The 23302-nt window shown below is 44.8% G+C and overlaps 1 protein-coding gene across 1 annotated transcript in view; it reads left to right on the top strand.

The window, feature by feature from the left end:
• The window catches only part of MYBPC3 (myosin binding protein C3), a 165698-nt gene that overhangs the window by 100000 nt on the left and 42396 nt on the right, over positions 1-23302 (top strand). Inside the window, exons 16-19 of the mRNA XM_088448639.1 lie at positions 2339-2504; positions 3152-3258; positions 3932-3961; positions 5812-5948. Coding sequence (XP_088304765.1) covers positions 2339-2504; positions 3152-3258; positions 3932-3961; positions 5812-5948 — 440 coding nt within the window. The remainder of the gene's footprint in view (positions 1-2338; positions 2505-3151; positions 3259-3931; positions 3962-5811; positions 5949-23302) is intronic.

Here is a 23302-nt window from a genome sequence, read left to right as displayed (position 1 = left end):
GGAACAAAATGTGTAGGGCTCCACCATAATTTAGAAACCAACCCAAGGTTGCAGGGACCAGCTCTGGTTTTAAATATAGGGGTAAAGAAAACCTGGGGATCCCCCTATATTTCAGACCAGCACCAGACCCAACCGACTGGGGTCTAATGCCACAACCCGGAGACCCAATCACTGGGGCTCCAGGTCCAAAGCATTAGCACCCCAAATCGGTCAGCGCAAGCCGGTGATCTCGGGGGAGTCGGGGACCTCCCAAAGAAGGGTCCCCCCCCCCTCCCGAGCACCACAGGGTTACGCTGAAGCCCAGGGCTTTTCCCCATAACCCTGGTTTGGTGGGAATGGGGGTAATGAGGGGGCCAAATAATGTAAAACTATTGTGTTTTACAGTGGAACTACAAGTGCCAGCATGCCTGCCATTTTGCACTTGTGGAACAACAAGTGTCAGCAGACATGCGGCACCTGTAACTTCACTGTAAAATAAATAGTTAAATAAAGACAAAAACACACACACCGTGACAGTATAATTTTATTACACACACCTACCAATTCACACATACTTATCTATACCGGATGTGTCTGTCTCCTTGTCCAGTAGAATATCCTTAATGAATGGCTCTGCAAATAAAAATTCATACTCACCTATATCCTGGCGCTGGTCTCCGCAGTAATCCAGGAACTTGCCAAAACAAAAAATTGATTTTACACGACCCACGCAACAGCTATCAGTATGTGTGTTGCCACACATACTGATAGCTCCCGAATGCCAGCTGACGGGACATGCACGGAGCTGGCACATCCCATGAGCCTATCAGCGGCCGTGCTAACTGTAGTTACACCACTTGGGAACTGTCAGTAGCCGGAGCCAATCAGCGGCCACTCTACAGTCAGTGTGGCCGCTGATTGGCTCACGGGACGTGCCAGCTCCGTGCATGTCCCGTCAGCTGGCATTCGGGAGCTATCAGTATGTGTGGCAAATAATTGATATATGATTCTTGCTGAGTATATTTTATTATTTGTGGCTTTTATTTTAAAACTGGAAAGTCTCAGGCAATAGTTATGTTTCCTATTGGCTTCAGGAGATGCTAATGGCTTAGACATCCTTGCATTTAAAGATCATTTATTGTGCTCTTTGGGCCTGATTCATTACGGATGGCAACTGCAAATGCAATAGTGATTACGCATGCAGTTCAACTGCGATAGTATGCTAATCCCATAGCGATCGCTATGCCATCACGGCACTACACCTTACCTTACACACATCCGTAATCCTTAGCAAGACTGCCAAACCATCGGTACAATCGCAGCCTCACGCACACTTGCACAAAGTCTGACCTTACTCAGAAATTGCTAACTTCATCGCACGCTGTGAGTCGTCAGGCATCGCAGTGGATAATTTATGCAGGCCCATGCAACAGCGCTGAAACACACTGGCACGCCTGTGTTTCCCTCACCACCCACAAACGGTACTTCCTGTCAATCACTCTGCGATTGCAGTGGCTAGTTCGCACATGCACACTGCGATGTATAGGCATGCGCAGAATGCAACAATCATCCGATTGCATGCGTATTAACAAACTGTGGGCCTGATTCAGAGCCGTTCGCTATTTGCGGTCGTTCGTTCAAAAACAAGGGGTGGCTATTCAAATGATCCGTTCGCAAATTGCAGTCTGTTCACACCTCTAAGTCTGAACGAGCGAGCAAAACATACGCTCGTTTATTTGTTAAAAACGCCCCCTGGCCGCTCGCACCATACGTCATGTCCGCTATTTATTAGATTAATCGAGTACATCGACCAGCGTATGAACTGCTCGCTATTCTTGGGGTTGGTTTTTGCTACCACAATCTTGTGAGCAGTTCTGGCTATAAAATAACCCAGTGACGTGGTCAATGACGCTGCTGTATTAATTATGCACACCCATAAAACGCCCGTTTTGACCTTTAAGCACGCCTGCGTTCTGATCTCCACTCCCCATTTTCGAGCACCTTCCCCTGTTACCACCCACATACACCTCATTCTGTCACTCAAAATAGCAGGCATTCGCTATATTGCGAGCACATGAATTTCGGCCGCACTGACTGGTTCGCGCATGCGTATAACGATCCGTACGCATGCGCAGATGTGCGAACATCGCTCGGAACGAGCGTACTGCCGCTAGCGAGTGGCTCTGAATGAGGGCCAGTGTTCCTTGCCGAATCAGACCCTATATTTGTAATAACAAAAACTACAGCCATAATTACCCAACTAGGGTGTTCCGTCTCTCCGGCTGCAGATGTTTGCCATTTACTGTATATTATAGGGTCACTCAGCATTAATATATAACATGTCCATTCATCTTTCCAGAGAAGCAGCTGGAGATTCTGCAGGGTGTGGCTGATTTGACAGTGAAGTCCAAGGAACAGGCCATGTTCAAGTGTGAAGTGTCGGACGAGACGGTCACAGGAATATGGGTGAAGAACGGGAAGGAGGTTGTTCCCAACGAGAGGATCAAGATCACCCATATTGGAAGGTGATTCCTCACCCTCATCTCTGAGCTACAACTAACCCAATTAAAATGTAGTTACTCTCCTATGATCATTTACAGCAGTAGGAAGAGGAGCTACAGACTGTTTTTAAAGCAATGTTCAAAAAAATAAATCAGGTTTGAAGAATGTTCACATTAGCACATGAGGTGTTTGTTCTAAAAACATTTACATTCTACCCTAACCCTCCCCCTAAACGCAGTACTTAACGTCGGGGTGGCAGCGCCGGGTTTCTGATAGGTGTTGGGATTCCGGCATCGGCATTCTAAGCATCGCCATCCAGTCTATCGGGATATTGACCGGATTCCCTTTAAAGTTCGCAGGACACAGATAAAACATAGAGCTTTTGTCTATATCTTACATGTGGTTTCACTATGGAGAGTATAGCACAAAGGTGATAATGGCCTGAACTTTGGGCAATCATTAACATGTCACACAATAATTGTTTGGCCATGATAAAAATAAAATGAGGTATCACTAATAGCCCAAATCTTGAAACAGGTGGAATAATTCTTCCTTCATCTACTAGATTTGGGAGAAAACATTGAAGAGCTGTACAGAAACATATCATGGTTTGAATGAAATAAGTAGTGTTTCAGCAAAACCTCTAACAAATCATTACCTTTGACTGTAGAGTCCACAAGCTGACCATCGATGATGTCATACCATCAGACGAAGGAGACTATTCCTTCATTCCCAATGGATTTGCCTTCAACCTATCTGCAAAACTGCACTTTATGGGTGAGTTAAACTACAAGGATTGCCAATAGAATCAGAGAGGTCTTTATTCCAATTTGCTGAGCATTAGTCAGGCCTCACTGAAAGACTTCTGCAGACACACACAGACGAGCATGCATGTGCACGCATATGCACACACAACCAATTGCACCATTCAGTGTCATCACCCAGGAAAGACCGCTAAATATACATTATATACAGTGCATAAACAGTATATATAGGTAATGCATGAATCCTGCCTTCATAGACTACAAACTACATTGTCCTATAACTATACAAAGTGTAAAAGGAAGGTTCTCTGCAAAGTTTGGGCAACGATGATTGAATTAAATTGGGGGTTCTGCTGGTCCTCATGGCCCAGCCTTAAGCATAATTCTGAGTAAGTTACATTCTATTGCAAGGAGATAGTTTCTAAAACTGTGGCAGGCAAATTTGAGAATTATTAAACTGCCAGAAGAGAGTGTGAAAGCTCTCTGTTTTTATGGTAAACTTATTTGTAAATGGGAAAAAAAATATTTTTTTGGCATGTGAAAGAACATCCCCTAAATAACAGACATTGTAAGCATAGAATTCTCAAAAAAAATCTGTGTTTTTATAATGCTCTGTTTTACATATGTGTGATGATCTCTCTCTCTCCCTCTCTTTCTCTCTCTCCCTCTCTTTCTCTCTCTCTCAGAGGTGAAAATTGACTTTGTTCCTAGACAAGGTACGGCTACTATGTGACATGAATGGGGGGTTATATGTTATGTGATGTACCAGTGAGTGTGTGTGCTATAGCCTTGTAAGGAAGTCACTGTGACATCATGTTGGAGCCAGTCGTTTATTCTAACATCCTCCAGACCCTGTTATTATATGATAACGTTAAGTGTTAAGTCTATATGTGACATCATTGTCACCATATTTTCAGCTGGCACTAATGTAAGGACCTGGGAGCCTTCCCATATATAACTGTGCTCCCCTTAGCTTGTGTGGGGATAGACTTTCCAGGTGTCTAATCAGTAAAACATATTCAAATATCGGCACTGGGTCCAGATTTAAAGTAAAAGATTTGAACATTAATCATGAGACTATTCTAATGACTGTTCTATAGAACTCGCTCTTTGCAAATTCTGGAATTAAATCTGGAGATAAATTAGAGTTAATCCCAGTTTTAAAGATCTCTTTTCTCAGTGTCACTGTAGTGGTCTTAAAGGAACAGGAACCCCTGGGTGCAGCATAACTGGCCAAAGAGTAATAATTGTCAGAATAGGATAGGATGTAGTGTCGTGGGACCGGCTGACATGCTTCCTTGGGCATGCCTTTGTCTTAAACTGCATACACACGCAACGATTTTGTTACCAACGATTTTATGAACGATTTTATGAATGATTTTTATGAACGATTATCTGTCAGATTTTTTAAAGTGTAATGAACGATTTTTATGAACTACAAACGATTTTTGCATATTCCCTTACTGACAATCGTTCAGTTGACAAGTCTGACTGAACTACAAACTACAAACGTGAACGCGCATGAACTATAATCGTTCATCATTTGAGTCAGAGAGTGAGTAATATCGTTTAACGATAATCATTAAAACAATTGTGTGTGTGTATGCAGCTTTAGTATTGCTAAGTTCCTCCTCCGCTTGTTATACATATTGCAAACCATGCCAAGTCTCCCATCACCTTTAAAAATAACCTAAGATGTTTGTGTTAATGTGGTGTCAATAATAAAGTGCCATTAATGACATCACTTTGATATAGCCCTGACTTCAGCCTTCTGTGTCTTGACCTGTGCGCATATCACTGTTATACCCTGATTATCCTAAAACTTTTTTTATGTTATTTTTATTGATAAACAAAGGTGGGAAGAGGGCCCAAACTAGCACGTTGCCTAATGCCCCATGGGGTTTTATCCCAACTGTACGTGTAATAAACGGTACATTTTTCTGCATCATTTTGTCATATCGAGGAGGCCAGAGTTACACCTGTTGGTGTGTATTTATGTATGTGAGGGGATGCAGTCAGGAAGCCGACAGTCTAAATGCCGACCGCCGGCTTTCCGACTGTGTAATCCCGACAAGGGTCTAATGACAGGCGTCGAAACAGGCTCCCGGAGGGTACTTAGGGTTTGCCCCCCCCCCCCGGGGGGGGTTAGAGTTAGGCTATGGGAAGGGGGGGTTAGGGTTAGCCACCCCCCCGGGAGTGGTAGGTTTAGGCTGCGGGGAAGGTGGGGTTAAGTTTAGGCACTTACAGTGGGGGTTAGGGTTAGGCACTTGGAGGGAGGTTAGGGTTAGGCACCCCTAAGGGAGGGTTAGGGGGGGGGGAAGGTTAGTGATAGTGGGGTACTCACCTCTGTCAGAATCCTCACTGTCTGCTTTCCAGCGTCGGTATGACAGCTCACATACGGAATCGGTGTGATATATAATGCTGGACGTTAGCCAGGCGGTATATCATACCGATTCCGTATGTGAGCTGTTACAGTACTAACTCGGACTTCCCGTCTATGTGGCTGTTTGTGTCTTGTGGAACTTTGTGCTACTTTATGATTAACTTTGCACCTATTTTTACTCAGAGCCCCCAAAGATTAAATTGGACACTTCGTCTGGAAACGCTGACACCATTATTGTCGTTGCTGGCAATAAACTGCGCCTTGACGTCCCCATCACTGGAGACCCGGCACCTACTGTGGTGTGGAGTAAGGGTGACAAGGTATGAATTGGCTATTCTTCCCTCACTAGCTAAAGTGTACCTATGGGGCAGCCATTTTGTGGGGTCAACAAGTATTCAGCCTATAAATTGTCTCGGAACTAATGAGATAACGGAAGCAAGAATCGTTAGGTTGAATTCTCGTGAGTATTGGTTCAGCACACAAAATGGCTGCCTCCACCATGGGCAATTAAACTCTCTCACACAACTATCACACAATTTACAATGAAAAGACATGTAAAGGTAATGGGGTTGATTCATAGTTACAGGCAAGCGGATTTAAATGCAGATATTTGCCGTATACAGAGTAGTACGCAGCTCTGTGGCTGCACCGCCCCTCTGAATCTGCTCGATCATAAAGCCATCATCATTAGCAGCAGCATGCGTTTCCACTGTCCCCATCCATGGCGCAAAATAATCAGTCTGGCACAGACGATCTCTGTGTAGGCCCAGACCTGCATGGCCTGCAGTTACAACTACACGTCCTTGACACGCACACTTAGCCTATGTGCGAAGGCCCCATTGACACCCAGTTACACCCTTTCAGCTGCAAGTGGATATGTGTCTGACTTGCATACAACTTTTAATTTCCCGTAGATGCGCGAACTCGGCCCTGGATCACGAGCTGTGCGAGGTATAGCAAAATGCGGCCACGAAACGGACTTGCCTGCAATTCTGCATCAACCCCAATTTGGGCAACATTAGGTCGTGTCAAGACCAAACAAAGCACAGGGACTATACATGGATAAGCCACTTGTCAGTTACATTTAAGGGGGGATTCAAATAGGCGCAGAGTTTACCCCGCAGCTAATTACATTTTTTGCCTAATTCAATTAGCGATCAAAACCGATGATCTGTCGACATCGATGATCAGTGAATAGTCCGGGAATCGGGGAAATTCTGCATGTTAAAATTCCCCGTATCACCGATCCCCATCATTTTTTGGACGGCATCGGCAAATCAGGGTAATCCAACATGCTGGCTTTCCCTGATGACCTGGCCGGGAGTTATGGCATCAGAGAATTGCGGCAGTCAGTCGAAAATGAATGGGGGCCTTTAACCCACCCACAAAAAAGATATACAAATATACAAATTAAGTAAAAAAAAAAAAATCTGAAATAGAAAAGCAGGTAGTTACTTCCCATTACAGTTACAGTATATAGTTTCAGAACTGTGGACCTCATTCAGAGTCGGTCGCGAGCGCCAATGCGCTCGTAACTGACTCGATGGTTTGGCCTGTGCACGCGCAGCGGAAGCACTGCGCGTGCGCAAGCCCCGTCGCGACAGAGAAACTCTGTCGCTCCGGAGCTCGTTACCAAAGGGGCGGCTGCCGATGTTGATCGACACCTGCCCCCGTTTGGTAGGCGGGCCGGGAGGTGGTTTCCAAAACGGAGGCGTTCCTTTACGAACACCTACCGTTTTGTGGGCGGCCGCTCTGACATCATCAGTGATGTCAGTGGGGAGCTTCCTGCTGAAACACAGCAGGAAGCTCCCTGGGGCTTAAGGTTGACGAGACCCTACCCCAGGGTCTTGTCGTAAGCCCCGATGGTCGCGATTGTTTTGACCATCGCGACCATCTCCCTTAGCGGTCGTTAGAGCTGTGGGTGTTAACCCACAGCCTAACGACCGACATGGAGGCGGCCGTTCAGGATGCAAGCGGCCGCCCTGTTTCTGAGCGACCGCTTGCATCCTACGACCACCTCTGAATGAGGCCCTGTATGCTCAAACTTGCATAGGCAAACGCAGGGGGGTTTCCGTCTGCCTGGAAACCCCCCTCCCCAGCCCACACCATGGCCACAATAGAAATAGTAATATAATAGAATTTTACAAGTGCTGCATGCTATTCTCAGTATCACAAATGAAATAATTAGCACCACCTGTGGATCTTTTAACATGTATCAGCCAGTAATAAATAACCTGTGCATCAACTAGGAGATCTGGAAAACATTCACTGTTAGGGATGTGCTGCTATAGAGCCCAATATGTACATATATGCCCAGGGCAGTGTTAGGTTCTTCTGCTGCTCCCAGACTCCCGGACTTGCTCCAATACTCTGGAATGATGCCCACATCTAAAATAAAAGCATTCAGCTCAGGCAGGATGGCCCTATGGCCGTATATAATGGCTTACTGTGATCACTGGTCCTGTATATGCTGGAATTATGACACACAATACACTTTGTATGACGCATATTCAAGCTGGTTAAGTGCCAATTCTACCCTTTTCATGGACAGGCCACACTCACTCTAAAATGAAGCATTTGGAACCCCCCCCCCCCCCTCTAGAAATCCTGCGTTTGCCACTGACTTGTACCCACCAATTTGATTTTGAATAGAACATTTTAATTCCCTGGCAATCCAATCAGTCAGATCAATGAAGCTTTAGACTTGTGTGCACACTCCCTGCCTAGTGCAGGGAGAGATGAGGGTTTGGCAGGTTTGAGTGTGACATTGGGGGAGAGGGAACCAGCTTCACCCAGTGTGACATCCATGTCTTCCATGATGGGTGACACCCTTGGACTTATCCATAATGGGTGCAAAAAGTGCACACCCTGCACCTATAACCTATAATTACGTCTCCGCCAATGCCGCTGTGATCACAGGAAAAATAGCGCAGGTGCCATTTTTTTGCAAAGATCAACGTATGCGCAGTAGAGGAATGGCGGGGGCGCCAATTTCCTGGAGTTCTGTGCATGCACAGTAGACCCTAGCATGATGCCAGGGTCTTCTTACCATATGCGGCGACGAGAGAGGGCGGACCCATACGGAACCTGCACATGGGCCCCCCTCCTCTCTTAAACTGTCCCTGGTGACGTGTCTCTGAAAAGCGTCATTGTCACACTGATTGGATGATACATGCATTAACCTACTCTTGTATGCATATATTTCAATAGACAGTGACTTTTAGCTATGACCCCAATATGTCAGCGCAGTCAGAAGATTGCTGATGTCACACACAAAAGGTGGGGATGTAGTCTGGAAGCCGATGGTCTAAATGTCGACTGCCGGCTTCCAGACTCTCTAATGCCGGCGTGGTACTAATGACAGGCGTCGAAAACTTGACACCTGTCATTAACCATACGCCGGAAGACCGACGCCCGGCTTACCAAATGAAGGTAAGCCGGGCGCCGGTTAGGTTTAGGCTAGGGGAAGGGGGGGATAGGGTTAGGCACCCCCGGGGGGAGGTTAGGGTTAGGCACCACCGGGGGGAGTTTAGGATTAGGAACCCCCGGAGGGAGGTTAGGTTTAGGCACCCCCCATGGGACATAGATTTAGGCAGCGGGGAAGGGGGGGTTAGGTATAGGCACTTACAGGGGGGATTGGGGTTAGGCACTTGGGGGGGAGGTTAGGGTTAGGCACCCCTAACGGAGGGTTAGGGTGTATAATTAGGTTAGTGATACTTACCTTAGGGACACCCTTGCCGGGCTGCCGCTGTCTGTATTTGATGCGGCCGGCGATAATACCTACTACACCCAAAAGGTGTTATTGCATTGCAACCTATAAGATTCTGGGCCTCATTTACCAATGAGTTTTATCATTCACAAGTAATAAAACTCCTTGCGTATGATAATGGTGCCCCAGCCAATCAGCATCCAACTGTCATGTGCTTGAAAAATGACAGTTAGGAGCTGATTGGCTGGAGCACCATTTATCACACGTAACGAGTTTTATCACGTGTTGTGAATGATAAAACTCGTTGATATTAATAAATGAGGCCCTATAATTATTATTTTTCTAGTGTAAATAAAAACTTTTATCGACAGTTTCTTAATGCCCCCATTCACTGGAAACTTAAACACTGAAAGAAAGTAACTACAGTGCACATTTGTAGGACGTCTTGTAAAGCAAAGCTGTCCGTAATTCTTTGTGATTTTACATTGACGTTGCTCTGACAACCAGCTGTCCTGAGCTGAATACATTCTGACATCCTACTATCCACTCACCCCATTTCCAGAAAACCCTCTACTTGCCTTTAGTCTCAGCTTTATTTCCCATAATCAGGTAATTGAGCAGAACACTGCCAGAACTGACCCCGAGCCTGGGGTGGAGGCGAACGACGATCTGGATGTAAGTGGGGGCACTTTGCCATCCAAAGTGTTTTTAAAAGAGAATAACAAAAGCACATTTACTTACATCACGTGTGAACCATCCGTTGTGCGATCACACACAACTTACAAATCACTTCGGTTTTGTTGGATAACCGCATCTTTTAAACTGCAGGGGGCAGCACTGGATATCAGAGAATATTTATCTTTTCTCTTAAAGCGAACCTGTCACCTAAGCACAGACAGTCACTTAAGGCCGTATTCAATTGCAGGCGAAAAAAGCCGTTCTCGGCAAAAAGTTTTCGCCTGTCGGAATCTTTCCGCCCAATTCAATTACAATGACTACAATAAGCGGAAAGTCAATGCATTCAGGTAGGCGGAAAAGATTCGCCTCTGAATGGATGCCAAAAAAGTGCAGTTTTGGGGTTTTGGGGTGGAAAGTTGCTGGAACCCCTGTGCAGTGTTAGGACAGTCCCCCAAAGGTAAACAGCATCAAAAAAAGTAAAAAAAAAATCCATTAGAACACCCCCAAAATGTACTTTAGTTTTGGGGACAAAAAAGTGTAAAGTTGGGGGACATAAAAACTAGCGAAATAGACTCCAGGGGGGTCCCCAAGTATGCCCCAGGTGTTTTTTCCTTTGCAGGTGTTTGCGGTAGGTGGTTTTTTCCATGATTTTTATAACTTCACTTTAGCAACTTTTAAATATGCTACCCCCCATTTTCAGGTACCCCAAATTTGCTGGGACTAGTTATTTTGAAGAAAAAATATTGCTAAATGCTATTCTTCACCCCATATGCAAATACGTTAATTAGCACCTATTGAGACCATTTAAGTACCCCAAATACCTTCAGCAGGGCTATTCGGGAGTATCCATAGTGATCCCCCATGTCAGTGCATCTTTTGAGGGGAGTCAGGCTGATTTCCCCAAAGGACTTTTCGCCGATCTAAGTTTCGCCGGGACGCGTTCTCGCATGCTTTGAAATTGAATAGGGAGAATTGCGGGGACGAGCGCGATACTTTTCCGGAGACAAAACTGGCGATAACGGAGAAAAGTCCGGCATGTGAAAAGTCTGGGACTTTTCGCCGGCAATTGAATACGGGCTTTAGTGGTTAGACCACGGGTCAGTTTATCAGGAACTACCAATATCATTTAGGCTTCTGGCTCCTTGTGCCTCTAATGATGTGGCTAGCTTCTAATGAATTGATAGGCTGCATTCTCATGGATGTTGACCCAGAGAATAGCTGCCTAAACTTTATTATTATTACCCTTTATTTATAACATATTGGGGTCTAGTTACTAAGCAGTGTTAGGAGACAGAATGAAAAGTGATAAGGTACCAGCCAATCAGCTCCCAACTGTAATTTTTCAAACACAGCCTGTGAGATGGCAGTTGGGAGCTGATTGGCTGGTACCTTATCTCATTTTACTCTGTCTCCCAGTCCTAACACTGCTTAGTAATTAGGCTCCATTATCCTTTACTTTATGTAGGTAATAGGTTTGCTTTAAAATACTTGTACCCAAAAGTACCATATACTAATGGCATCTTTGCGACCGTCTGTGATAAGAAAAATAAAAACCAATTTGATCATTTGAATAATGCTCAGCAGGATTAACATATGTGTGAGGTACAGTATAGATATGTTTCTATTTGTATTTATTTCCTGAATCCAGAGATTCCTCATTTAAAGTTATTCATGCATGTTACAGTATGTACAGTAATGTAGCAACGCACCGTACAATGCACTAACAAAATAAATTTTGTCTAGCCAAATGCACGTGATGCTGAAAATATACTTATTTAACAAACAATATAGAATGTGTGTGTCTTGTCTACAATTACAATTCTGTGTTTTGTAGATACTTTGCTTCATAATGCCATTCAATTCACTTGTCATTCACATTTATTTATTTTTTTATAATTTGACCACAGGCCACTGCAATGTGGTACGCTGTTCTGGTGATTCTAGCCTTTCTGCCTCTCCTATCCCTTCCAGGATTATACCTGCAGCAGCAGTAGTGCATCTTGTAGCCCGTACCATAGCGGAGAGATGGCATAGATGCTTGAGAGTGTTAGCAGTGGATATAAAAGTCCCATTACCCTATGTGTACACAATATAACAGTGTAATGATGTGTCATTTACACAAGAGAAAATGATGCATTTTCAATATAAGATACAATTAAGAGCCTGATTCTATAATATGCAAAGCCGCAGGAGGCAGCTTCTCTGATCCGCTGCTGCGTCCAAAGATCGGATCGACTGCATGAAGATCTGTCATCGAAGTAACACTCAGGTTACTAGGATGTCCCGCGAAATCGCGCTGCCGTGGCCAGTGAAGCTGCTTCGGCCAATGGCTTCCGCGCGCCCAGAAAATAGGACTAACACGCCCCCATTTTCTGGAACGCTCACTGTCGCCACCCCCATGTTAGTCATGCTGCGAGTTTGGAGGACTGTGAGCGGCTTAGCAGAACCAGCTCTGCACATGCGCAGTGCTCTGATTTGTAAACATCGGAGATTTACGGAAATATGGAATTTACGTATATACTGTATCTCTGAATTAGGCCCTAATTATGAACACAAATTATTAAAATTAATTCGTTAAAGGATATAATCCTGTTTTCCCTTTGAAAGAGAAATGGGATTGTTGCTATTCAATGTAATGTAATACACGGTAATTTGTTTATAAATTATGCAGTTATTGGTCTTGTGAATCAGATGCAGAAGGTTCATTTACTCATTGCCCAACAATTTCTATAAATATCAACATTTTTGGAAGATAAGTGACTGCAAAATACTAAAGAATTTGTGCAAATGACACAGTTCAATGCTGAAACATGGACTGCCTTTTATAATGGTGAGGAAGCCTGCACAGGAGTTAGTAATTATGGATAAATCAGAATCTGCTGTTGCTTAATTTTTGACTGATGCGTTCACCATAATTGCGTATCATGGAAGTTGCTCCCTATATTAGTCCCCGAGGGTCTATTCAATTAGCCCCAAACCGCAGCCGCCGGTAGCCCTTATCAGGGATTTGTTATCAAGAAGTCGGCGCCAAAAACACATAGGTCTGTGAACTTATCACGGATCCTATGTGTATTTGACCGAGAACAGGTAATTTTTTGGGCGGATAAAACTGGCTATAATTGAATTGCCCCAAGGTAAAAAAAATGTGGTAAGTCCCGTTTTATCGGGGCTAATTGAATTCCCCCCATAGGCCCGTATTCAATTAGAAGCGAAAAGCCGAGATCCGCGAAAAAGTATCTCCGATTGCGACTTTTCGCCAGGCGAAAACTTATCTCCGTATTCAATTCCATCTGATTTTCGCATACGCGGAAAGTCAATGCAATGTAAAAGGCGAAAAAGATTCGCCTCTGAATAGCAGGAGAAAAGAAGTTCACATTTTTTGGTTAGGGGTGCAAAGGTAAGGAAACCACTCGGAACCCTTGTGACAGCCCCTCAATGGACAACTGCGTCAAAAAATTCCTAACAAAGACTTAAGAACACCCCAAAAAAGTACTTTGAAGTTTGGGGCGAAATAGCACAAAGTGGGGGTACAAGATCGCAAACTAGCGAAATAAGGTTCTGGGGGTGCACTAAGAAGGGGTCAAGTGTTTTTGGTATTGCAGGTGCTTTCATGAGGGTGGAAATTCACAATTATTAAAACTACATTTTAGAGACATCAAAATATGCTTACACCCATTTTCATGCACCCCAAATTTGATAGGACCACTTATTTTCTCCAAAAAATACTGCTTTATGCCATTCTTCACCACTTGTGCAAAAACGCGAATAGGTGGCATTTGTGTGAACTTAAGTACCCCAAAGAGTAGTATTAGGGCTACTCGGGCACTACTACATTGATCCCCAATGTTTCTGCATCTTTTTTGGGGGGTTTTGGAATTGAATAGGGTGAATCGCGGGTACGAGCACGATAACTTTCCGTGGCTAAAATATGCGTTGTAGGCGAAAAGTCCGGCAGGCGAAACTTTATCTTATCGCGTACGCAAAGCTAATTGAATACGGCCCACAGTATCACAAAAGAAAAAGAGTTCTTTAATGGACACACATTAACGGCGAAAACATATAAAATGTAGCTTTTATTATCTTTTAACTAAAACTGTGAATTGTAAAACCCTAAGTGACAAAAAATCTTGACTTGTGACAGTTAAAAGACGGGTAAAACTGACCATACACATAGGTGAACAAGTCTCCTTGGTTCCCTTAACATTGGCCAAGATACAAACAAACATTATGGTTATGGGGACTCCACATTCTCCCTATGTCCCACCTGATATGTAATCGTGTATTGTGCAATGTCAGTAGTGCCTATAATTATAAGTTGTAGTTAAAGTTAATTAATAACATTTACATCTTATAAAAAATGTTGTTGCCTTTAAGATGCGGCAGAAATTTTTCATCTTGCAGCCTGAATCCAGCCATTGTTTGTCTCTTTTTGTCCCATTTTGAACACGTTTGTCCTTTTGCATGTGTAACAGCTTGCTGTGTGCCATAGCTGCTAACTTATCACCTAAAACATAATATTTTATATGCATTTCATCCTCATCAAATGTATTACTTGACTCCCATCAATAGCTCTCAGTAGCGCCAACGTCAACAGTGGCTGACACAGACAAACATCCGGCTTGAGGTTGAACATATATGTGATTGTTGGGTTGGAGAAAGCAGCAGCTGATTGCTGTGATCACCCTTGTTATCCTAGCACACATAATTCTTAGTAAAATGCCACCAAAGCCCTCATCATTCTAGTTACCAGAAATTGACCGCTGCGTTAAAAGGGACACAGTAGTTTACGAATGTCCTACGCTACTTTGTAAATAAAAGCCATTTGCCACAAACGTCAGACGTAGCATTGCTAGAGAGGAGAAACATCAAACCTTCTAAAAGGGACAGGTGTTACCCAATCAGATTCTAGCTGAAACTTTATAGGATGTACTGGATAAATGAAAGCTAGAAGCTGATTGGTTGCTAGAAACATATAATTTGACGGCAGATAAGAACCACTTGGCCCATCTAGTCTGCCCTTTTTTTACCTTTTGGTAACCTCAACCCTATGTGATCCTCACTTCTTTGTAAGAATATTCTTATGTCTATCCCAAGCATGTTTAAATTGTTCTATTGTCTTAGCCTCTACCACCTCTGATGGGAGGCTATTCCACTTCTCCACTACCCTTTCTGTGAAGTCATTTTTCCTCAAATTTCCTTTGAACCTCCCTCCTTCCAGTCTCAGTGCATGTCCTCGTGTATTAGTACTTCTCTTCTTTTGAAGAATGTCTCCCTCCTGCACCTTGTTAAAACCCATGATATATTTGAAAGTTTCTATCATGTACCCCCTTTCCCTTCTCTGCTTCAGACTATACTAGTCTGCTATGGGAAACATCTCCACTTACCCTCTTTAGAAGATTTGATCCATCTCCCCCATAGTCGCTGACAGCTGTTCTTTGCTCATGCAGTCTATGAAGCGTAGCCAAAGTAGAATGACATCGAGATTACAGATGATCGCATACTGTATTAGCTGGTTTCTGGCAAAGTGTTTGGGCTTTGTAATGTAGTAAGAGCACTTGTTGTGCAATATCATCTGTTACAGTAGGCACAGATTTTACTTGGCAATTCTTTCAGTGGCTTAGTAAGTATAGAAAAATCTCTGTACTATTAGGTTAAGCACATGGATAAAACAAGGGATGTGAATGTTTGGTCACAGCTGCAAACAAGCAACAATATTTGAGCCAGATGTTGCATTTCCAGCCTTTACTCGTCTGGAGGACTTGTGCACAATGGGCCTGATTCAGACCCACTCGCGAGCGGCTGTCCGCTCGCAAGTGAGTCGATGGTGTGCACTGCGCATGCGCATGACGGAGGGAGCTCCGTCGTGCGCATGTGCGAGACGCGACAAGCGAAGGACTTTCCTTCGCTCGTAGTGTCTGATCAAAGGGGGCGTGCTGTCGATATTGATTGACAGCACGCCCCCTTTCGTGGGCGTGCCGGGGGCGTGCCTGCCAGACGGAGGTGTTCCCAAGGGAACGCCTACCGTCAGAAGCCGGCCCCACTGACATCACTAGTGATGTCAGTGGGAGTGATTTTGGCTCTGATAGAGCCAAAATCACTCCTGGCCTTGCGGTTGAGAAACTCAACCGCAGGCTTCTGGTCGCACTGGCGATGGTCGCGATGGTCAAGGCCATCGCGACCATCATCATGCATGCTCGTATAGGCTGTGGGTGGTGACCCACAGCTATACGAGCGTCCAGGAGGACGCTCCATAATTATGGAGGTGGGCCCTGATTCAGAGCGAGCGCTCTGGTCAGAGCGTCCGGCTCTGAATCAGGGCCAATGTTTGCAAATTTTGTTTTATGTGAGTTATGGTCCAAAATGAGTAAGGAGGTGTCAATGCCTATGATTTTTCCCAGCATTCTTTCTATGTTTAAAAGTGTAGAAGTCAATGGTGACGAGAATGATTACCATGAATGTGCTGTTGGTGAAGAACATGCCTTGACATTTTCTTGGGCACTCTAGAATCATCTAGTGAATAGTGAAGGCCATATACTGACCCTGGCCAAAACCACACAGCCACGCATCTGTAGTGCAATAAACCCAAGTGTGAAAAGATATTGAGAGTGGTCGCTCTTTGTTGGTAACAATTTCTCCATATAAAGCTGAGAAATAATACTGACTCGCCACTACCATCTCGGTTCTGCCCAAGTCATCAATTCATAAAATGATGAAGAGTATAAGGACTTGGAAAGCATAATTTAATTATGGCTAAGCACCTTTGCATGGTGGTGACAGCTGGTTGTGGAATAATTTCAAAAATTACATGATGATGACTGATGCACTTCAAAATTAGGTGCAACTTCAGTCCCCTAACAATCAACATGTACATCAGCCTCATCACCATATGTAAGGACAGCAGCTGTAGTTGTTCAATTGACTAGTATATTTTTTTGTCTGAATTGCCATCTGAAGTATTAGGTCTTCTGTGTCACTGAGGAAACTGATATCTTTCCATATGTTGTATTACAGACGACATTTCAAGCTATGCTCTCTACATACTTGGCTATTCACATGTCATTCTAGTGCTCTCAAAAAGTTTGAAACCAAGAAGTTTAGGCTCGCTGTGGTGGTTGTGCAGTTTAGACTTGCTGTGGTGGTAGTGGAGTATAAGCTTGCTGTGGTGGTAGTGGAGTATAAGCTTGCTGTGGTGGTAGTGGAGTTTAGGCTTGCTATGGTGATTGTGGAGTCCAGGCTTGCTGTGATGGTTGTGGGGTTTAGGCTTGCTGTGGTGATTGTGGAGTTTAGGCTTGCTGCAGTGGTTGTGGAGTTTAGGCTTGCTGCAGTGGTTGTGGAGTTTAGGCTTGCTGTGGTGGTAGTGGAGTTTAGGCTTGCTGTGGTGATTGTGGAGTTTAGGCTTGCTATGGTGATCGTGGAGTCCAGGCTTGCTGTGATGGTTGTGGGGTTTAGGCTTGCTGTGGTGGTTGTGCAGTTTAGACTTGCTGCGATGGTTGTGGCATTTAGGCTTGCTGTGGTGGTTGTGGAGTCTAAGCTTGCTGTGGTGGTTGTGGAGTTTAGGTTTGCTGTGGTGATTGTGTTGTTTAGACTTGCTGTGGTGATTGTGGAGTTTAAGCTTCCTGTGGTGATTGTGGAGTTTAGGCTTGCTGCAGTGGTTGTGGAGTTTAGGCTTGCTGCAGTGGTTGTGGAGTTTAGGCTTGCTGTGGTGGTAGTGGAGTTTAGGCTTGCTGTGGTGATTGTGGAGTTTAGGCTTGCTATGGTGATCGTGGAGTCCAGGCTTGCTGTGATGGTTGTGGGGTTTAGGCTTGCTGTGGTGATTGTGGAGTTTAGGCTTGCTGCAGTGGTTGTGGAGTTTAGGCTTGCTGCAGTGGTTGTGGAGTTTAGGCTTGCTGTGGTGGTAGTGGAGTTTAGGCTTGCTGTGGTGATTGTGGAGTTTAGGCTTGCTATGGTGATCGTGGAGTCCAGGCTTGCTGTGATGGTTGTGGCATTTAGGCTTGCTGTGGTGGTTGTGGAGTCTAAGCTTGCTGTGGTGGTTGTGGAGTTTAGGTTTGCTGTGGTGATTGTGTTGTTTAGACTTGCTGTGGTGATTGTGGAGTTTAAGCTTCCTGTGGTGATTGTGGAGTTTAGGCTTGCTGTAGTGGAGTTTAAGTGGTAGTGGAGTTTATGCCTGCTGTGGCGATAGTGGAGTTTAGGCTTGCTAAGGTGATAGTGGAGTTTAGGCTTGCTAAGGTGATTGTGGAGTTTAGGCTTGCTGTGGTGGTATGGGAGTTTAGGCTTGCTAAGGTGATTGTGGAGTTTAGGCTTGTTGTGGTGATTGTGGAGTTTAGGCTTACTCTGGTGGTAGTGGAGTTTAGGCTTGCTGTGGTGGTAGTGGAGTTTAAGCTTGTGCTGTGATGGTTGTGGAGTTTAGGCTTGCTGTGGTGATTGTGGAGTTTAGGCTTGCTGTGATGGTTGTGGCGTTTAGGCTTGCTGTGGTGGTTGTGCAGTTTAGGCTTGCTGCAGTGATAGTGGAGTTTAGGTTTGCTGTGGTGATTGTGGAGTTTAGGCTTGTTGTGGGGGCTGTGGAGTTTAGGCTTGCTGTGGTGATTGTGGAGTTTAGGCATGCTGTGGTGATTGTGGAGTCTAGGCTTGCTGTGGAGGTAGTGGAGTTTAGGCTTGCTGTGGTGATTGTGGAGTTTAGGCTTGCTGTGGTGGTTGTGGAGTTTAGGTTTGCTGTGGTGATTGTGGTATTTAGGCTGGCTGTGGTGATTGTGGAGTTTAGGCTTGCTGTGGTGATTGTGGAGTTTAGGCTTGCTGTGATGGTTGTGGTGTTTAGGCTTGCTGTGGTGGTTGTGCAGTTTAGGCTTGCTGCAGTGATAGTGGAGTTTAGGTTTGCTGTGGTGATTGTGGAGTCTAGGCTTGCTGTGGTGGTAGTGGAGTTTAGGCTTGCTGTGGTGATTGTGGAGTTTAGGCTTGCTGTGGTGGTTGTGGAGTTTAGGTTTGCTGTGGTGATTGTGGTATTTAGGCTGGCTGTGGTGATTGTGGAGTTTAGGCTTGCTGTGGTGATTGTGGCGTTTAGGCTTGCTGTGATGGTTGTGGTGTTTAGGCTTGCTGTGGTGGTTGTGCAGTTTAAGCTTGCTGCAGTGATAGTGGAGTTTAGGTTTGCTGTGGTGATTGTGGAGTTTAGGCTTGTTGTGGGGGCTGTGGAGTTTAGGCTTGCTGTGGTGATTGTGGAGTTTAGGCATGCTGTGGTGATTGTGGAGTCTAGGCTTGCTGTGGAGGTAGTGGAGTTTAGACTTGCTGTGTTGGTTGTGGAGTTTAGGCTTGCTGTGGTGGTTGTGGAGCTTTTTCTTGGGCACTCTAGAATCATCTAGTGAACAGTAAAGGCCATATACTGACCCTGGCCAAAACCACACAGCCACTCATCTGATATTGAGAGTGGTCGCTCTTTGTTGGTAACAATTTCTGCATATAAAGCTGAGAAATAATACTGACTTGCCACTACCATCTCGGTTCTGCCCAAGTCATCAATTCATAAAATGATGAAGAGTATAAGGACTTGGAAAGCATAATTTAATTATGGCAAAGCACCTCTGCACATTCCAGCTGTAATTTCTCCCATTGTCAATTACGTGGTGATGACAGCTGGTTGTGGAATTATTTCAGATATTACATGATGATGACTGATGCACTTCAAAATTAGGTACAACTTCAGTACCCTAACAATCAACATGTACATCAGCCTCATCACCATATGTAAGGACAGCAGCTGTAGATGTTCAATTGACTAGTATATTTTTTTATCTGAAGTGTTAGGTCTTCTGTGTCACTGAGGAAACTGATATCTTTCCATATGTCGTATTACAGACGACATTTCAAGCTATGTATGCTCTCTACATACTTGGCTATTCACATGTTATTCTAGTGCTCTCGAAAAGTTTGAAACCAAGAAGTTTAGGCTCGCTGTGGTGATTGTGCAGTTTAGGCTTGCTGTGGTGGTAGTGGAGTTTAGACTTGATGTGGGGGTTGTGGAGTTTAGGCTTTCTGTGGTGGTATTGGAGTTTAAGCTTGCTGTGGTGGTAGTGGAGTTTAGACTTGATGTGGGGGTTGTGGAGTTTAGGCTTTCTGTGGTGGTATTGGAGTTTAAGCTTGCTGTGGTGGTATTGGAGTTTAAGCTTGCTGTGGTGGTAGTGGAGTTTAGACTTGATGTGGGGGTCGTGGAGTTTAGGCTTTCTGTGGTGGTATTGGAGTTTAGGCTTGCTGTAGTGATTCTAGAGTTTAGGCTTTCTGTGGTGATTGTGGAGTTTAGTCTTGCTGTGGTGGTAATGGAGTTTAGGCTTGCTGTGGTGGTTGTGGAGTTTAGGCTTGCTGTGGTGGTTGTGGAGTTTAGGCTTTCTGTGGTGGTATTGGAGTTTAAGCTTGCTGTGGTGGTATTGGAGTTTAAGCTTGCTGTGGTGGTATTGGAGTTTAGGCTTGCTGTAGTGATTGTTTAGGCTTGCTGTAGTGATTCTAGAGTTTAGGCTTTCTGTGGTGATTGTGGAGTTTAGTCTTGCTGTGGTGGTAATGGAGTTTAGGCTTGCTGTGGTGGTTGTGGAGTTTAGGCTTGCTGTGGTGGTTGTGGAGTTTAGGCTTGCTGTGGTGATTGTGGAGTTTAGGCTTGCTGTGGTGATTGTGGAGTTTAGTCTTGCTGTGGTGGTAGTGGAGTTTAGGCTTGCTGTAGAGGAGTTTAGGTGGTAGTGGAGTTTAGGCCTGCTGTGGTGGTACTGGAGTTCAGGCCCCACTATGGTGATTGTGGAGTTTAGGCTTGCTGTGGTGATTGTGGAGTTTAGTCTTGCTGTGGTGGTAGTGGAGTTTAGGCTTGCTGTAGAGGAGTTTAGGTGGTAGTGGAGTTTAGGCCTGCTGTGGTGGTACTGGAGTTCAGGCCCCACTATGGTGTTTGTGGAGTTTAGGCTTGCTGTGGTGATTGTGGAGTTTAGTCTTGCTGTGGTGGTAGTGGAGTTTAGGCTTGCTGTAGAGGAGTTTAGGTGGTAGTGGAGTTTAGGCTTGCTGTGGTGGTACTGGAGTTCAGGCCCCACTTTGGTGATTGTGGAGTTTAGGCTTGCTGTGGTGATTGTGGAGTTTAGGTTTGCTGTGGTGATTGTGGAGTTTAGGCTTGCTGTGGTGATTGTGGAGTCTAGGCTTGCTGTGGTGGTAGTGGAGTTTAGGCTTGCTGTGGTGATTGTGGAGTTTAGGCTTGCTGTGGTGGTTGTGGAGTTTAGGTTTGCTGTGGTGATTGTGGTATTTAGGCTGGCTGTGGTGATTGTGGAGTTTAGGCTTGCTGTGGTGATTGTGGCGTTTAGGCTTGCTGTGATGGTTGTGGTGTTTAGGCTTGCTGTGGTGGTTGTGCAGTTTAAGCTTGCTGCAGTGATAGTGGAGTTTAGGTTTGCTGTGGTGATTGTGGAGTTTAGGCTTGTTGTGGGGGCTGTGGAGTTTAGGCTTGCTGTGGTGATTGTGGAGTTTAGGCATGCTGTGGTGATTGTGGAGTCTAGGCTTGCTGTGGAGGTAGTGGAGTTTAGACTTGCTGTGTTGGTTGTGGAGTTTAGGCTTGCTGTGGTGGTTGTGGAGCTTTTTCTTGGGCACTCTAGAATCATCTAGTGAACAGTAAAGGCCATATACTGACCCTGGCCAAAACCACACAGCCACTCATCTGATATTGAGAGTGGTCGCTCTTTGTTGGTAACAATTTCTGCATATAAAGCTGAGAAATAATACTGACTTGCCACTACCATCTCGGTTCTGCCCAAGTCATCAATTCATAAAATGATGAAGAGTATAAGGACTTGGAAAGCATAATTTAATTATGGCAAAGCACCTCTGCACATTCCAGCTGTAATTTCTCCCATTGTCAATTACGTGGTGATGACAGCTGGTTGTGGAATTATTTCAGATATTACATGATGATGACTGATGCACTTCAAAATTAGGTACAACTTCAGTACCCTAACAATCAACATGTACATCAGCCTCATCACCATATGTAAGGACAGCAGCTGTAGATGTTCAATTGACTAGTATATTTTTTTATCTGAAGTGTTAGGTCTTCTGTGTCACTGAGGAAACTGATATCTTTCCATATGTCGTATTACAGACGACATTTCAAGCTATGTATGCTCTCTACATACTTGGCTATTCACATGTTATTCTAGTGCTCTCGAAAAGTTTGAAACCAAGAAGTTTAGGCTCGCTGTGGTGATTGTGCAGTTTAGGCTTGCTGTGGTGGTAGTGGAGTTTAGACTTGATGTGGGGGTTGTGGAGTTTAGGCTTTCTGTGGTGGTATTGGAGTTTAAGCTTGCTGTGGTGGTAGTGGAGTTTAGACTTGATGTGGGGGTTGTGGAGTTTAGGCTTTCTGTGGTGGTATTGGAGTTTAAGCTTGCTGTGGTGGTATTGGAGTTTAAGCTTGCTGTGGTGGTAGTGGAGTTTAGACTTGATGTGGGGGTCGTGGAGTTTAGGCTTTCTGTGGTGGTATTGGAGTTTAGGCTTGCTGTAGTGATTCTAGAGTTTAGGCTTTCTGTGGTGATTGTGGAGTTTAGTCTTGCTGTGGTGGTAATGGAGTTTAGGCTTGCTGTGGTGGTTGTGGAGTTTAGGCTTGCTGTGGTGGTTGTGGAGTTTAGGCTTTCTGTGGTGGTATTGGAGTTTAAGCTTGCTGTGGTGGTATTGGAGTTTAAGCTTGCTGTGGTGGTATTGGAGTTTAGGCTTGCTGTAGTGATTGTTTAGGCTTGCTGTAGTGATTCTAGAGTTTAGGCTTTCTGTGGTGATTGTGGAGTTTAGTCTTGCTGTGGTGGTAATGGAGTTTAGGCTTGCTGTGGTGGTTGTGGAGTTTAGGCTTGCTGTGGTGGTTGTGGAGTTTAGGCTTGCTGTGGTGATTGTGGAGTTTAGGCTTGCTGTGGTGATTGTGGAGTTTAGTCTTGCTGTGGTGGTAGTGGAGTTTAGGCTTGCTGTAGAGGAGTTTAGGTGGTAGTGGAGTTTAGGCCTGCTGTGGTGGTACTGGAGTTCAGGCCCCACTATGGTGATTGTGGAGTTTAGGCTTGCTGTGGTGATTGTGGAGTTTAGTCTTGCTGTGGTGGTAGTGGAGTTTAGGCTTGCTGTAGAGGAGTTTAGGTGGTAGTGGAGTTTAGGCCTGCTGTGGTGGTACTGGAGTTCAGGCCCCACTATGGTGTTTGTGGAGTTTAGGCTTGCTGTGGTGATTGTGGAGTTTAGTCTTGCTGTGGTGGTAGTGGAGTTTAGGCTTGCTGTAGAGGAGTTTAGGTGGTAGTGGAGTTTAGGCTTGCTGTG

Source organism: Taudactylus pleione, unplaced genomic scaffold (assembly GCF_031769625.1).
Source record: "Taudactylus pleione unplaced genomic scaffold, aTauple2 ptg000462l, whole genome shotgun sequence".
NCBI lineage: Eukaryota > Metazoa > Chordata > Amphibia > Anura > Myobatrachidae > Taudactylus > Taudactylus pleione.
The sequence above is the reverse complement of the archived record's forward strand: the minus strand, read 5'-3'. Positions and strand labels throughout refer to the sequence as shown.